This window comes from Gorilla gorilla, chromosome 11 (assembly GCF_029281585.2).
Source record: "Gorilla gorilla gorilla isolate KB3781 chromosome 11, NHGRI_mGorGor1-v2.1_pri, whole genome shotgun sequence".
NCBI classification, from domain to species: Eukaryota; Metazoa; Chordata; class Mammalia; order Primates; family Hominidae; genus Gorilla; species Gorilla gorilla.
This window is the reverse complement of record NC_073235.2, coordinates 122,320,210-122,337,249: the sequence shown is the minus strand read 5'-3', so window position 1 is coordinate 122,337,249 and position 17,040 is coordinate 122,320,210. Positions and strand designations below refer to the sequence as shown.

The window sequence follows — 17,040 nt, the reverse complement described above, 5'->3', positions numbered from 1 at the left end:
CGGGAGGAACTGGATGCGCTTGAATGGGCTCTCTGAGCGCCGCGAATCCACCAGGTGGCAGTGCTGCTATTCCTCAGTCGGGACAGAGCCTGCAGCATGCGAGAGCGGCCACCGGAGGGCAACGGGGGACGATGCGCTCCTTCAGGCTGGGGGTTGCCTAGCAACTATGACGCAATGGGCTCCCGCTCCCCTCAAGTTCCCCAGTTTATTTCTGGCAAAACTGAGACTGCTGCACAAGGAGTGGCCTCAGGAATCCCAGAACTGCCTCTAAGCCAGCAGAATCTAAAATGGTCCAGGGTGCCCAAATCCGGCATCACCCTGGCGTCTAAGGGATTGGGCTGCTATCTCTGCTCCTCGGAAGGCCAGAGATCAAGAAAAGAAGAGAGACATTTTCCATTCCCTCTGTGGCTCCACAGCCTCTGATTTCTCCAGTAGCTACAATGGAGCAACTTTCTCCCTCTCCCCTCCCCGGTTCTCCGTCTTGCTAAGCAAGGGTTGGATTCATGGGCATGTGATCTTGAGCAGACCTTGAGTGCCCCCACCCCTACCGCCCGCTCCTCGGCTGCACTTGAGGGGGCCTGGGGGATGATGATAAGGCCCAGCTCTGGCCTTCTGTAGTCTCGATTCTCTCTTTTTCTCCCAAGGACTCTCCTTGACTCAAACCTCTCCCTGGTTTTGATAACCCTGAAAATAGAATTCTTCCAATTCCAAATGGATAAGTATGACCTGAGAAACCAAAGATGAAACCAAGAAAGTGAGGCAGACACGAGACAAGGAGTGTGGTTATAATGAGCTCAAAGCCTGTGCCGGTCTGGTCTGTGAAAGGTGAGGCAAGGTCAACACCCAGGGCAGAAGTCATGGGGGCCACTCTAGCCATGGCATCAGGAGTGGTTCCAGGCACATCTCTGGGTCCTGAGGAGCCCCCCAGCCCAGGGCTGGGCTCTGCCTGAGGCCCAGGTGTCAATCCCTAAGGTCTTGGGGTCTCTGAGGGGCACTGTCTTCAAGGGTCACACTGGCATGTGCAGCTCATTGTACTCATCCTGGCCATCCTCATCGAAGTTTGGCTCAGCATCTTCTGAGTCCAGCTGCAGAGGGAACATAAGGTTGGGGAAGGCAGGGAAGCATGCTCGTCCCCTCCCATTCTCCAACTCCTCCTCCAACCTGCAGCCCTCCCTGCTCCCTGACCTTTCCTGGGCCTCTCTGCAAGTACCATGACCCTGGGTGGCAGCATTGCCCTTGACCAAAGCCTTCAGGTCACCTCCCAGACCAGATACCTGGCCCCTCCTGGTGATAATAATAATGATTATTATTATGAAGCTCTTTCCTGAGGCCACTTCTAGTTGCTATGGTACCTTTGTACACCATGTTTGAGTATGGATAAATTGCAAAAAGATGTCTTTTCCTCTAGTTGACAAAAACAGGGCTCAGGGTGGACACCAGTGCCACATCAACCCTGTAGCCTCTCAGCTGGGTGTTTTTGGTCAGGCACCACCTGCACAGCTGTGTGCAGCAGCCCCGTGCCAACTCCCTTACAAAACCACCATCCTAAGGCCTTTACCTGGACTAGCACTTGACCCTCCCAAGAGTCCTATAAGGTAGGGTCTATGATCACCCCTATTATACAGGTGAAAATAAGATTTCGGAAGGTGAGATAACTTGCAACACAAGTTTCACAACTAACACAACTAGTGGGTGGCCAAACAGAGATTGGAACCCAGTGCCCATTTGCCCTAACACTGTTTCCCCAGACCACCACCCCCTTACCGCCTGCAGCTCCCTGTCCTGGAAGAGCCGGGGCAGAAGGCAATGCCTCAGAGGCACCGTGAGCAGCAGCAGGAAGGGAAAGGCGAGTGAGGCCGCCGTGGACTTGACCACCCAGAGCAGTGCGATGCAGCCCAGCTGGATGCAGGTGAACAGATGCATCCGCCACGTCTTCACCTAGGGGAGCAGCCAGTGGGCCTCAGTGCACAGCGTCCCAGCCTGCTCCCACCCACATCGTGGGGAATTTGGCTCCCAGGTCACAACTTCTCCTTCATATTCATCCCGTCCATTGATGCTCCCAGATCCCTCTGGATCCCCTTCCCCCATGCTTCCTGGCCCTACCTTGGTCACATAGGGCTGCTCAGGATGGTGTTTTGCCGGCATGAGGATGAGCAACAAACGCTGGGACAGCTGGATACCAGACAGGGACGTGACCCCCATGTACAGGAAGATCCCAAAGAGCACAGCCAATGGGATCCGACGCAGCACAGCCCCCATGACGATGGACAGGCCTGGAGGAGGTGACACAGACCCACCTGACCCTCAGACAGCCCCCGTGAGGATGGACAGGCCTGGAAGAGGTGACACAGATCTGCCTGACCCTCAGACAGCCCCCGTGAGGATGGAGAGGCCTGGGGGGAGGCGACATGGACCCACTGGACCAATCAACTTGGCCTTATCACCCTGAACAAGAGAAGGAGGGGCGGGGGGGCGGACGCATTGGCTCACGCCTGTAATCCCAGCACTTTGGGAGGCCGAGGTGGGCGGATCACGAGGTCAGGAGATCAAGACCATCATGGCTAACATGGTGAAACCCCTGTCTCTACTAAAAATACAAAAAATTAGCTGGGCGTGGTGGCGGGTGCCTGTAGTCCCAGCTACTCAGGAGGCTGAGGCAGGAGAATGGGTGAACCTGGGAGGCAGAGCTTGCAGTGAGCCGAGATCGCGCCACTGCACTCCAGCCTGGGTGACAGAGCAAGACTCCGTCTCAAAAAAAAAAAGAGAGAGAGAGAAGAGGGGGCAGGACAGAGAGCCAGGAAAGGACTCCGGGAGTAAAGGGCTAGGGGAGTGCTGGGAAGCAGGTTTGGGTGTCAGATTGAGGGCAACACACAGCACATTGGGAGATTCAGGGTCAAGCCTGGGATAGTGAAGATGTAAGGCCGTGGGGCCCAAGGAAGGGGGTGTGCAGGGTGGAGGCGGGCTCTCACCCACAAGGCTGGCGATGAGCACACCAGTGACCCGCTGCTCCCGCACCTCCTGGATCTGAGGCTTGTCACCAGGCGCGATGGCAGTACGCATCACTGTCAACGCATTGACATGGGTGACGGAGCGGACCGTGGCAGCCGTGAGCCAGGGCAACCCAAACAGCCCACAGAGCCCCCCCAGGGAGCCAATGAGGAGCAGGTCCAGGTGGAAACCGGAGCCCTTGAGCAGCCTCCGCGCCTTCTGGCTGACGATAAGCCTGCAGGGAGAAGGTGGGGAGCGGGGTGTGGCTGGCCTGGCAGGGGCAGGGGACAAAGACAGGCACGCACACAGAGACGAGATGGTGGGGGGAGGACATGCAGACAACAGTTCTCCCTAGGACTGCCAGCTTCTTCTTTCAAGTTCCCAAATTGAAGTTCTCACATTGAAGCAAATGTGAGACAAATTCTCATACTGTGAATATTTAAAACACCACAAAAGCCAGATGCCAGATCTTACCACGTTATTGTGGTTTAACCAAAATTAGATACATGTGAGCATCCCTGGGTGCAAGCTTAGACTGCTAGAGTGTTCTGAGCACTGTCAAGTGCCACCCTGCAAAGAGTGGTGGCAACAGATAGATGTCATGTCAAACCATCACGGGGAAACCATGCCCCTGCCCCGGATGCCACTGCTCTCTGCTCCTCCCCCACCTCCTCCCCACCCTTGCCAGCTCCTCCACACACACTCTCTTCCTCAAGGATTGCCACCAGATCCCACCACCCAGCACCCTGATACTGATAATGATGTCCCTGCTATAACCCTGAAACCAAGCCAAGGAGCCAAGGAGCTTGGCCTCGTCCCTCCCACCTCCTCCTCCCATCTCTCTCACGCCGTGATCTGTGTCTCCATGAAGATCAGGATGAGGACGAGGAGGGCGGGGACAGCAGCTGCCACCATCATCCACGGCGGGAAAGGACGGGCACTGCCCAGGGGTGGGATGAACCACGAGCGCTTATCGGGAGAGGTCACTGAAAGCCCTGTAGGCACTGTCAGCTTCTGCATGGCAGGAAAACAGGGTTCAGGGACACAGCCTCCCCATGCTAGAAAGCCCATCAAGCAGCCCACTAAGCTGCGTCCCCAGTCCAGGACTTCAGGGAGCTGGGGTGTGAACAGGTTAGGGGAAAATTAGTTTTGCATCCTCCAGAAGTCACTGTCCTTTCAAGGATCCAATAGAGGGCAGGGAAATGAAGCGCCTCCTCCCTGAGCCCCAGAGCTTCAGGGGACCTGTGTGGGATACTGTCATTCTGCTCCCAGCCCCACACCTGCTTCTCCCAGATTCATCACTCAGGCTCCCTGGGGAAGGCCCTCAGCCCCCAGGGCGGCCACTCCACTGGGAAAGTTGAGTTCAGGCCTGATCCCAATCCCAGGGCCCATGGAAGTGTGTCGTGGGCTCCCTCTCCTGGCCTGGGGGTGACAGCAGCTGCCACAGGCTGGGGCTCCCTCACCTGCGTGTAGGTGTCTGTGATGGAGTAATCCACCAGGACCATCACCAGGATGGAGATGGGGATGCCAAAGTCCCCAATGATGCGACGAGCCTTGAGAGGGGCCAGTCGGGGAAGGGAGCAAAAGGTGGAGGCAAGGTCAGCAGACTAACACGGGGCTTGCCATCTCTGGCCCTGCCTGGGTCCAAGCTGGAGCCAGAAGGCCCCCCACCTGCCTGTCAACCCCACAGGTGCCAGCGCAGCCTGGGAGGCTGTTGTCTTGATTAGACTTCTCTGAGCAAAGGGCAAGAAGACACCCAGGGAAGAGGCTTCTGAAGGGGTGAGGGGCTGCCCGAGCTGGGTTTTGGACCATGGGCTGACTGGGGAAGGGGTGCAGCCTCTCTGGGGAGTTCCTACAGCAGGAATTGTGGGACTCTTGGGGGCTCCACACCCAGCAGCCACGCACCTTGCCCCCCAGGAAGCGGCTGTTCCTGAACTTGCGCAGGAAGAAGGCTATGAAGAAGGTCCCGAGCATGAGGATGAGTGAGAGCAGTGCCGTATTGGGCTGGTTCCTCGGGCTGGGGGGGCCCTCGGTGGGGGGCAGGGCACTGCCATTTGGCTCCAGACCAGCATCCAGGGACCCCTCCAGGGCCCCCTCAGGGGGGTAGAACGGCAGGAGTGGGTGCTCTGTGAACACCTGTGTGTGGATAACAAGGATGCCTTGTCACTCACCTGGCAGGTGACCTGACTTCATCGTCATCAGTACACCTGTGAGAGAGAGGGTGGCCCCTCAATACCTGGTCAGACAACAGTAATGCACGGACATCCAGCTGCACCACACACACAACACACAGAACACACAGAACACACACATACAACACACACAACACGTAACCACACACACATAACACATACAACACAAAAAAATCACAACATACGACATACACACCACACACGCAACATACATACACACAACATACACACAACATGCACACACAGGCACACACACGCACACACACACAACACACACATCACACACACACAACACACCATACTCACACCACACCCACACACACACACACACTCCTCTACAAAAGGTGACCCAAGGACACCCAGCCCCTTAGCACTGACAGCTCCCACCCCATCACATACCTGTGCAAGTGAGTCCTTATTACTAAGCCTCCAACCAGGTGCCTGGAGTCGTGACCTGGCACCCACCCCCTGGGTCTGACTCCCTCCCCTTCAGCTCAGACCTAGCCTAGGGTGTCCCTAGAACCCCTCACTCCCAACACAGTCCCTCTCCTTGTCCCCTAGTTCTCCATACCTCCCCCTCCCATGCTGTCCTCCCCAGGGCAATGTCCACCTCCATCTCTGCCACCCCCAAGACCTCGCTGGACCTCCACCTTGTAGAGCTTGTAGAAGGTCTCGTAGATGAAAATGAGTGAGATGAGAAAGGCAAAGATCTCCTGGGTGAAAGGCGAGATGTAGCGGACCAGGAAGCTGCCTTCGGCGGCCACCAGGGCAAGGACGAAGACCACCAGCCAGAGACCAACCCACACCCGGCCAGTGAGGTACTCCAGGTCCTGGGCTCGGCAGAACTAGGTGGGGGTAGGAGCGGTCGTTACCCACAGGTGGACTGCCCTGGGTGTCAATGCCCCCTGGAATAGGCAGTGGATGAACTCCGAGGAAGAGGGAGAATGCAGGGACCCATCCCCTAGGTAAGGAAGAGTGTGGGGCAGGATGTAGATAAGGAAGAGTGTGGGGCAGGATGTAGGTAAGGAAGAGTGTGGGGCAGGATGTAAGTAAGGAAGAGTGTGGGGCCGGATGGATGGAGCAGGGCAAGGCTTCGCCTCACCTTGAAGAAGGCTTCCTCAAACACGAGTAGTGGCCCAGAGAAGCCAACCACGAGCAGCGGCTGAGCTCCCAGCAGAGAGAAGAGGACGCCGAGCACAGCGGTGGACACGATCAGCTCGGACACGCCCATCAGCCCCTCAGTCTTCTCTCCTGCAGTAGCACGGGTAGGATGGCCCCAGCCTGGCTCTGTCTATCTGCCCCCTTCTTCATCTAGCTTGTCCTAAACTGGGGCCCCCAACAAAAGCAGAGCAGCCCCTTAGAGCGACACACAGGGCCCCTTCCATACCCCATTGCTCCCAAACCCTCCCCACTAGCCCCCAATGGTGATCACAGGATCCCTCATCCCTTACACCTCTCCCACACCCTCACTTTATAGCTCCCCAAAGGTGATCGCTGGGATTCCCTGATCCAGCATCTCTGTAAGGTGCTTTCACCTTTGCTAGCACGTCTAACCATTGGCCCCCGAATGTGATCACACCCAGACCCAGAATCCTGCAAGTGACACTGGGACCAGAAGTGACTAGAGGAGCCCCTCAACTCCCCAAGCCCCCGTCCCTTACCCAGCAGCCCCCCGAAGGTGATGGCAGGGCTGAGGGCTGCGAAGTAGATGAAGAGCACAGCGGCCACACACTGGGAGTGCAGCGCATCTCGCAGGTCACTGGGGTAGTGCGGGTACCGGCGCCTCACATCCCGCACAAGCCCCCCAAATACCGAGCCCGTCCGCAGCAAGGGGTCATCTTCAGGGGTCGCCTCAGAGCCCCCCAACTCCAAAGACAGTTCTGGGGGAACAAGGGGCTGCTGGGGCACAGACCACTCCCTCTGGCTTGGAGGCCCGGGGCTGTTGGGATCAGGCATGCAAAGGACTCCAGGAGTCAGGACGGGGCTGGGGTCACAGCCTTAGGGCCCTGGGATGGGGTAGTGTGTATTGGGGGCACTCAGCCTCCAAGGGTCTGACCTTTCCCAGGGGCCATGTAGCCACCCCGTGTGGTCATCTCGACTTTGATCTGTTCACGCTCTCGCCGCTTCCTAAGCAGCTCTCGCTGGAAAGCAGCCACGGAGCGCAGCAGGTCACGGCCCTCCACCTCGGACGGGGGGATCACAATGCTGCCATCCAGGAACTCGCTGATGGCACTTAGGAGGTCTTGCCGGTCATCTGCCTGGTAGGCAGCCTCATGAAACAGCTGGGGGCAATGAGAGGGCCAGGACCCTCAGGGACAGCCAAGGGAGCCTCCAGGAGGGAGACTTGAGGCGGGTGTTGGGTCACTGAGCTACAGGCAGGGTGGACATTCAGTCGTAGATACTGGGCCAGTCCAACAGTGTTGGCTGTTGGAACACTGACACCCATCCCTGCAGGCCAGCAAGCCACTGCCCCAAAGCCCCAGGTGCCCTCCATTCCCCCAGGAGATGCCAGACTTCCACATGCAGCAACTAAAGGGATAACACCTGGCAAAGCAGGGGCTTCCAGAGCCATTCCAATTGGATCAGCTACACCTTACAGGCTGATAAATATTGTGAACGTTGCCCCTGGCTAAAGGACCCTCCTATCTAATCCCAGGAGAAGCCACAGCAAAGACCAGTGCATCCAGCCCTCCTGATCAAGTCTCACATCACATCCAAAGCTCTGGCGTCTGGGCTTTTCCCCTTATGTCACCAGACCCTCCCACAGCCACAGCCCAAGGCTCTCTCTTCTCCCCTGGGCCAACAGCTCCCCCCACCACCCTCCAGGGCATGGCCTCCACCCAGGGGCCTCTAGCACCCTTGCCTCTATGGGCACCACTGTGGACAATGAGGGACAGGGGTAAGCAGGGCCTAGGAGAAGAGGCCTTGAGAGCCAGCACGTGCCCAACCTTGTCAGACATAAGGGTAGCAATGGAGCGCCCAAGCTCGTGATAGTCAGTGCTGGTGTGGCTGGGCCCCAGCATCACGAAGAGGAAGCGGACCGGGACAGGGACCTCAAGCACAGACTCCAGGAGTACAGCCTCATTCAGACGCACGAAGGCTGCTGCAGGCTGCTCCAAGAAAGGCACACAACCTAGGGGAAGAGGAAAGCACAGGGCGCTGGGCAAAGAGAAGCAGTCAAGGCAGGCCCTGGGGCAGCTATCTAGGGCTATCATGGACAGTTGAGCAGGTTGTAAACTGCGCAAAGAAACCCCAGTCTAAAAGGGCACTATTTGCTTATGTGTCTACACATTGATTACAATTCGCCAACAGATGGAAACTCAGGGTATTAAAGAAGTGTTGCTTTTTTTTCTAATTCCAACTCCAAGATAGCAGAAAACTGGACAGGAAGCAGGCAGGGGACTACGAAAGAAAGGGCTGGGCTAAGACAGGTTGTGAGGAAGAGCAGGGACCAGGTGGGAGCCTGGAGGGAGATGGAAGAGGCAGCCTCGAGGCCAGAGCTCAGACAAGCAGGCCCCCAGGAGAGGCACACACACACTGCAGACCCTGCCGCCGGCACCCGGCCCTCCTCACCCACAAGCACAACAGTGGCCTCAGCATCTTCAGGGATCTTCTCCAGCAGCTTCAGGCTTTTCCCCCGGTGACCATCTCCCCCAGGCATGTGGAGGGGCTTCTGAGGACGCAGAACTGGAATAGGGCTGGGACCCAGACCGGAGGCCGTGGCAGGCCCTCCCAGCCCTGGCTCCAGCCCTGGCTCTGAGACCTGCTTCTCCCTCCAAGAGTAGGCAGGTACTGCACTGTGGCCCCACACTGGGAGCCACCAGCTAGGATGTGGACCCTGCCTCGATGTCCCCAACTACCACTTCAGCCTTATCTTGTTTAAACAGCTCCTGTGGGTCTGCCACATCATCACATTCAAACCTCCTGCATCTCAGGGCAGGGACCCCTCATGCGGGTCTCCTCTAGGTCCCCCAATGCCCAGCATGATGCCAACAATCCAACCTTCCCAACCCACTCAGTGAAGTCGTTGATGACCTCGACTGAAACTGGACACCCTCTCAGTCCCCTGGCCCAAGCCAAAGCAAGGGCACTGACCTCCTTGGCGTCAGGGTCATGTGGCCAGAGTGGGGCTGGCTCCCCCAGGTCATCAGCCATGGTAGGCACCGCCCCATCAGGGCCATGGCTGGGAGTTGGGTGATGATTCCCCAGAACCGAGTTCATGCTGGAGCTCGATGGGTTTCGGGGAAAGAAGCCACTGTCCTTGTCATCGTTGGGATGGCTGGAAGGGGCAGGGTGAGGCAGGTGAGGAGGAGAGGCTCATGGTAGACTGAGGTCATGAGGTGAGTAGTGGAGGGTCAGGACCTCCACCCCTCTGCCTCAGTGTAAAAAGAAACTTTATAATGATTGAAAGTGTCAAAAGATAGAAATGAGCTCTCCGTCACTTGTGGCATTCAAGCAGAGGCTGGGAGCCACTCGGAAGAGGATGTGCTCCTGGAAGGGCAGCTGAGCCGGACAGGCCCCTCCCAGGGACCCACCCCGGCACCTGTGCTTCAGTAGCAGGGTACGTAGGACGCTGGCTCTGTCCTCCGGCCGGATCTGGTCAGACACAATCATGGTCTCCACCACCAGGTGTGCAATGCCTGGCAGGGTGGTTTGCTCCAGGTCCAGGAGGGCAGCTCCTAGGGGGACAGTCAGGCACAGAGAGGGCACAGTCCCATCAGACAGGAGAAATCTCCTCCCACTCTGCCTTGCCCCCAAAAAGCATGCGAATGTGCTGGAAGGGCAAAGCGCCCAATGTACCCGGTGGATACACAGCTCCATATTGCCACAGGCCAGTCAGAGAGGGGCTGTGAAAATGGAGCATGGAAACGAGGGCACGGCCCCTCCCCACCAAGGAAGGGGAAGCCATTTGTTGACTGACTACATGCACCAGATACAGCCCTGCCCCTCAGGGCTCACGGGCTGCCCAGGCAAATGGACCCCCACGGTCCCAGGTGGCAGTTGGATCTTGCCTGTGCCCAGGACTCTAGAGAGTGTTCCTGGGAACTGAGCAGCCTGGCACAGACTGAAGAAGGCATGCAGCCTCGGGCCAGGCCTGGGGGTCCCTACCATGGGCGATGGTCCTCCTGAGCTCCAGAAGGCTACGGAAGGAGAGCGAGGCAACATGGGGCTTCCCCCAGCGCTCCGTCTCCTCCTCCACGTCCTCCTCAAACTTGATCCAGCGGGCCGTCTCCCGCCAGTGGGGCTCCTGGCTGCGGTCCAGCATCAGCTCGTTCAGCTCCACGAACACCTGGGGGGCATGCCAAAGGTGAGGGCCCGGGGGCCAACAGGTGTGGGGAACACCATGATGGGGCAAGGCAGGGGGGCAAAGAGAGGAGGGCTCCGGGGCCGAGGGGCATGAGGAAGCCACAGGCCCACCCAGTCAGCATTCTGACCTCATGAGGCCTCCGGTCCAGCTTTTTCTTCTTCTTCTTCCTGCGAAGGATGGGGGCCAGGCCACTGGGACTGCCCCTCCCGCCCTGCGTCCGGGACGGCTTTTTCACTAAGTGTCGCCGCACACCAGGGTTGTCTTCCAGTCGGTGACCTGCAGAGAAGATGGGCTTGGGGGTCCCACAGGTCCAGCTGGGGCCCTCGGGGTCACGGCCCAGCTCCTTCTGCCCAACCCATCTACTTGGTGAGCTCTACAGTCACCAACAGGCCATGCCGACGGGAATCACATAATCCCATGTGGCCATTTCATTGATAAGAAGACTGAAGCTCAGAAAGAGGGAAGGACCTCCCCATGGTCACCTGGGACCACCGGCCAAGATGCAATCCAAAGGTAGACCCAGCTCAGTCCACAGCCCCAGCCAGACCCTCCAGCCCCTGCCATGGCCACTGCCCCTCCTTCTCCATCTGGGTCCCATGACAGGCACTGAGTCAGAGTCCCCAGGCACTGAGCCCCCAACACTTTCCGTGCACCCTATCTCAACACCCACGTCCCCTCCCCGAAGGTACACAGCCCAGTAGACTCAGGCAGGGCTTCGCTCCCTTCCTCCTGTCTGCCCTACCCAGGCCAGCAGCAGTCGGGGAAAGGCCAGCAGCCCTGTTACTCACAAGTTGGTGGCCCTGCCATGGGGCCCAGCTGGCCCCTGATGGACTCCCACAGGTCACCATCCTCAAAGTCCAGCACAAACATCTCTAAGTCTTCCGGGGCCAGTGAGTCTCGAGGACTGGGGGCTGGATCCCTCCCAAAGCCCCAGCTATTGGTATCCCCAGGCCCAGGGCTCAGTGCCCCATTGGGCTCAGGGTCCTTCTCCAGTGGGCTCGTCATTCTCCCGGTGGCCAAGACCTCGGCCTCCGCTCCCTACCAGACCCCTCGGCTCTCCTACAAGGTGGGAGCCTGGACGGGGTGGCTTCTGTCCAACCAGAGCTGAAGGTGGCACAGCCTCCCGACCCCAACTCCCCAAGTCCACAAGCCTGCTCCCTGCGGCATCCAGCCCCCACCCTGGGTCTGTAAACACGCCCTCCCCCACCCCCCATCCTGCTGCTACTGCTGCCATCGGATTGTTCCTGTCCCTGTCCTCAGGCCCTGGCAACTTTCCATGACGTATTGAGCTCAAAGCCCTGCCCTTCCCCCACCCCACCCACACACTGTGGCTCGGAGGAGGGGGAGGGATCAGTGATGCCCCTGGCCTGGGCACAGAGCCCCACTGGTGATGACAGGTGGCACAGAAACCAGAGCACTGATAAGATGGAAGGAATGTGCCGAGATCACAGCCAGGCCCCCCCCAAGGGTAGTGGGATGGGAGTGAAGGGTCCTGACACAGGGAGAGGCAGGGGTCTGGAGCAATGGCTCAGACTCAGGGCCTAGTTTGGAGGGGAACAAAGAGGAGACAAAGAGTTCACCCTGAGAAGAGGGGCCTTGGGGAGGGATACAATAATGTGAAAAAGAGAGCTGCCTTTTTCTAGGGGTGACTCAGAGGACAGAATCAGGACTGAGGCGTGAGGTGTCAGGAAAGGAAATCTCAGCTCTGGCCATCAGAGAGGGTGGCTGGGTGAGGTAGTGAGGTCCCCATCACTGGCCATATCCCAGCAGACAGGGATTTAGAGAGGACTCAGCCCTGAGCAGGGGACAGCTCAGAGCCTCTCCAAGGTCACTCGCAGGCTGGGAGTCCGTCGCAGTGGACCATGGGGGCTGCCACAAGGTCTCACTCACTCTTCATGTCGTCCAGGTCTGCAGAACCCAGCATCTGGGCCTCCGCCTCATCTGTGGGCACCTGCTGCTCTGGACCACCTGGGTTGCCCAGGGCACTGCCTGGGCACAGTCGCTCCCGCAGGTCATAACTGGCCGATGGGCTCCAGGGCCGGCTTTTCTCCCCAGAGAGTCGGGAGGCCCGGGCCCGGGGGCTGGGGGAGCTGGGGAGGCAACACAGCAGCCTTGGACTTGACAGGGCCAGGTCGGTGGTTCCATCACCGTCCCTCAGCTCAGAGCACGGCCTGGAGTAGACCCTGAGCGTGAGACCCAGGCCCCTCCTGGGCAGAAAAGGATGCTGACCCAGGCCCCCCTCCCCATCCCGTGGCTCCCCCTTTCCTCCACCTTTCTCCTCACCCTCTCTACTCTGTCACTCTCTCCTGGGGAACTCCTAACCTCTTCACTCTGCTCTTCTCTGTTCTTCTCCCCCCTTGTTCTCTCCTCCTTGTAAATCACGAGGACAGAGAAGGATCCCCACCCCCCTCCCACACCCTGCTCCTCTTTTCTCAGGGTCAGAGCTGGGGACACTCCCAAGGGTCAGGAAGGAGGTGACTGCCAGGTGCTCTGGACCCTGTGGCTCTGGGCTGGGCCCTGCTGAGTAGAGGCTGCAGCCAGTACCTGCTGGAGTGCTGGGGGCTCTTGTCAGTGTGTGGGCCCACCGAGGGCAGGGGCTTGGTGACAGCAGCCCTCCCGGGGAGGCCTGGACTGTCATCCTCGTCACTTCCAATGGAGAACTGCAGACATAGAATGTGCCCTGGGGCCTTGCCCCGACCTACCATACAGCCCCCAACCCCACCCAGCCTCACACAGGCCCCCAACACGCACTCCTCTCCTCCTCTCTGTACCCCTCCCTGACCCCTGACCTGCCACCCCTCCAAAGGGAAGCCCCTACCTTTGCCTTCTGTGGGGTCCCTGAGGGGGGGGGCTCCACAGGTTCTGCCTCAGATTCTCCTTCCTCTTCCTCCTCTTCCTCCTCTTCCTCATCCACTCCAGCTCCCCCCTCCTCCTGGATGGGAGGGGTCCCCTCGGAGGGGGGAGCAGAGGTTTTCTCCTTCTTCCTCTTTCTCCTGGTGTGCCGGGCAGAGGTGGGGGGCAGCCGCCGCAGCTTGTGGGGTGGAGGCAGGCGCGCTGAGAGCGGGTGGTGGGTGTGGTGGGATGTGTGCCGGTGAACTGGGGGTGCAGGAGATCCAGTTGAGGCCCCTACAGCAGAAACAGGGGCCCTCCCCACCCGAGGGCACACACCTTCCAGCTCAAGGCCGCAAACAAGGGCACCCTAGTCCTTCCTCCAGGGCCATGACCCCCCAACACCTGTGTCCACGTGCCTGTCATTGATGAGGTCTGGTGGAGTGGGAGGAGAGGGCGGATGGACAGGGAAGGTCATGAAGGGGGCTGGGAGGGGAGACGTGATACAGCAAGGAGGGGAAAGGCGGAGTTGGACTAGCCGAGGTGGGACAAGGAGGGAGTCAGTGGGGACGAAGGGGAAGGGGAAGGTCACTGTGGAAGGGCCCAGGCCCAGCTCCCTAGATCTCCCCTGGTCTGGGGCCCACCTCCCCTGGCAGGCGGACAGGCGATGGGTGGGGGAGGCAGGATGACTGAACACGGCATGTGGCCCAGCACAGAGTCCAGCACAGTGTCCGGCACAGGATGGCACTGGGTGACCAAGCCGGAGGTGAGCGCGGTGATGGTGGCGATGAAGGTGATGGTGGCGAGGGCGGCCGCACTAGGGGTCCCCAGGCTACCCACACTCAAAGTCCCGCTCGCTGTAGCTGCGGCTGGGCTTCTCGGGGTCCCAGGCCGGGGGCTTGCTGATGAGGTCCCCAAACCTGCTCACAGCCAAGGTCTTGCCCAAGTCATCGTCCTCCTCCTCCACGTCTGGACTTAGAGGGGGCTCCTCCAAGGGCACCCGGACCTGCAGGCCCAGACAGCCTCTGCTAAGGACCCCTGACCCATGAAGGCCCCACACCCACCCCAACTCCAAGCCCTAGTTGGGGGAGCTCAGCAGGCTCTCGCACCATCAGGCCCCCTCCCCTTGCTCCCAGGCCTGTGTCAGCATCCCAGAAACCACCCTCTCTGGGCTCCCAGAGCTTGTAAAGAGAGAGGGCTACGGATCTGGAAAATACCAAAAACCCCCCTCTTTCTCCGTAACCCCCAGCCCAGCTCATCCCTGGATCTGGGGGGTCCCGGGGTCGGCCAGAGGGCTCCTCTGCCCAACCTAAGGTCCCTCCCCTCTCCTCCCCCATCTCTCCCCCGCCCCCGCGCGCGCCGATCACCTGGGGTAGGGGGGAGGCGCCCCCGGGTGGCGGGATCACTCCGTTGGCCATGGCCAGGTAGGCGGCTGGGGACGCTCTCGCTCACTAAGGGACCCGAGACCCGGGTGAGAAGGAGGGGCCACTGACGGAGCCTAGCGGGGAGCCCTGGGGGAGGAGGGCGGGGTCAGGTTCCTTGCGCTGGCGCCCCCCACCCGGGAGCCGGATGCACGCTCCCGGGCCAAGCGCCCCTCCGAGGCCCAGCCACGCCCGGGACAGCCCGGGTCCCCCGCCCTGCCCGGCGTGCCCCGCCCCGCGGTACCTCGGGGCTCCGGAGCCTGCGAGGCCCAGGCGGGCCGCCGCGCCCCATGTCCCCCGCGCTCTCTCCGGAGCGCAGCCGCGACTGCCGTCCGGCCTCTCGCAGCGCAGAGCCGGGCTGGCCGGGCGGACGCAGGCGCCAGAGCCCGCAGCCCGCGGCTCCACCTCCTCGCGCTCCGCTCCGCACCTCCGGCGCCGCCGCCGCCGCCGCCGGGCCGCACAATGGGAGCGGGCGGGCCGTGACTCACCCCGCCCCGGCCGGCGCGGCCCCCACGCGCGGGCCCCGCAGCACCCCACCTGCCCGTGCGCGCCTTCTCCAGGCGCCCCACGCATCGCTGGGGGCTGGGGCGCGGCCCGATATTCCCACAATCCCCCAGATTCGTTCCCCAACCCTGCTTTTAGCTTCCCCTCCCCTCCAGAGCCCAGGAAGCCACCCCCTCCGCAGACACAGGCCCCTCCAGTCTTGGGAACGGAGCTCACAGACCCCTGGAAGCACCCACCACCTCCCCTTTCATTTCCACCACAGCCTTGCCCCTCAAAGGCCTGGCTTCTGTCGCCTGGCACCACCCAACGTTTGACCTTGACACAGTACCTCCCCTCCTCCCGCCTCAGCTTCCCCAGCTGTAGCGAGAGGGGCCTGCAATAGGGGTGTTCCAAAGTTCTATCCAACTCTAAGACTGTGTGGCTCCGTTTCCACATTTCCTCTCCCTTCTCCCCCTATCCCTGAGGTCACATCTCATTTTCCAAGGGCAAAAGGTCTTTCGAAGGAGCCACTGGACCCCAATCGGCCCCTATCCCGAGATCAATGAAACTGGACTTCTACACAGTGCGATGCCATAACAGCCCTGTGACCTTGGTACTTCACCCCGTCTGACCCCTGGCCTCATCTAGATCTCAGCTCAACCCAAGGAAAGATTTTCTGTGTGCATAGCCTTCCAAGGGGAAGGGAGCTAGGATCTGTTGGACGCCCACATTGTCTTGTGTGTGCTCACAGTCCTGTGCTAGGTAGGCCCTCTCCAGACTGGCTGCCTCGTCTCAGGCATAATAATAAGAGGAGCTGTTATGATTCCCATTTGGTCGGCAGAGGACAGTGGAGACTCAGGGAGGCTCGTTACCTGCCATGGTCACAGCTGGAAAGCAGGCTGCCGACAGGTTTGGGCATCATTATCCATGTATTGAAGTGACTCTCCAAGCCACAAACAAAATTTTTAACTGAAAGAGATGAACTGTCCTCCTAAGTCTCACAGGGTGAGTCCCAAGGTGGGAATTCCTAGGGTGGGAATCAGCTGTGCCTAGGCAGAGCACAGCTGTGCCCCAAAACTCAGAATGGGAGACCAGCTGTTGGGAGTTGAGTAGTGTCCCCCAAAATTTATACGTTGAAGTCCTAACCCCTGGTACATCAGAGTGTGCCCTTATTTGGCAATAACGTTCTTGCAGATGTTAAGATAAGGGTGGACTCATCCATTATGACTGGTGTTCCAGTGAAAAGGGGAAATTGGCCAGGTGCGGTGGCTCACACCTGTAATCCCAGCACTTTGGGAGGCCAAGGCAGGTGGATCACCTGAGATCAGGAGTTCGAGACCAGCCTGGCCAACATGGTGAAACCCCATCTCTACTAAGAATTAGCTGGGCGTGGTGGCACGCCTGTAATCCCAGCTACTCAGGAGGCTGAGGCAGGAGAATTGCTTGAACCCAGGAGGCAGAGGTTGCAGTGAGCAGGGATCGTGCCAGTGCACTCCAGCCTGGGTGACAGAGCAAGACTCCATCTCAAAAAAAAAAAAAAAAAAAAAAAAAATATATATATATATATATATATATATATATATGGGGGAAATTTGGATAAAGAGACGTGCATTCAGAGAACACCTTGTGAAGACTGGAGTTATGCTGCCACAAGCCAAGGAACTACCAAAGCTAGGAGAGAGGCCTGGAACAGATCCTTCCCTAGTCCCTTCAGAGAGAGCCTAGCCCTGCAGACACCTCGATGTCTGGCTTCTAGCCTCCAGATCTGTCAGACAGTAGATTTCCATTGTTTAAGCCACTGGGTTTATGATACTGTGTT

General features: G+C 59.3%; 1 protein-coding gene across 8 annotated transcripts; it reads right to left on the bottom strand.

Moving 5' to 3' along the window:
- Window positions 1-755: 755 nt before the first annotated feature.
- Window positions 756-15,143, bottom strand: SLC4A3 (solute carrier family 4 member 3). 8 transcript variants are annotated; one of them, XM_019022491.4, is made up of 23 exons: window positions 14,983-15,133; window positions 14,685-14,828; window positions 14,158-14,323; window positions 13,307-13,584; window positions 13,033-13,148; window positions 12,379-12,659; window positions 10,616-10,764; window positions 10,290-10,470; window positions 9,724-9,859; window positions 9,276-9,459; window positions 8,754-8,853; window positions 8,129-8,313; window positions 7,237-7,462; window positions 6,842-7,060; window positions 6,283-6,431; window positions 5,831-6,025; window positions 4,894-5,124; window positions 4,452-4,541; window positions 3,836-4,002; window positions 2,970-3,223; window positions 2,104-2,273; window positions 1,765-1,938; window positions 756-1,085 (listed from the first exon to the last, which is right to left on the bottom strand). In XM_019022491.4, exons 2-23 carry the CDS (start codon window positions 14,733-14,735, stop codon window positions 1,008-1,010), a joined length of 3,780 nt encoding a protein of 1,259 aa, XP_018878036.1. In that variant the 5' UTR covers window positions 14,736-14,828; window positions 14,983-15,133; the 3' UTR covers window positions 756-1,007. The 8 variants fall into 8 exon arrangements, with proteins under 8 accessions (XP_018878036.1, XP_004033310.1, XP_055236481.1 ...); XM_004033262.5 differs by having other exon boundaries at window positions 12,379-12,578; window positions 14,983-15,132; XM_055380506.2 differs by lacking the exons at window positions 14,685-14,828; window positions 14,983-15,133 and having other exon boundaries at window positions 12,379-12,578; window positions 13,962-14,323.
- Window positions 15,144-17,040: the final 1,897 nt, after the last annotated feature.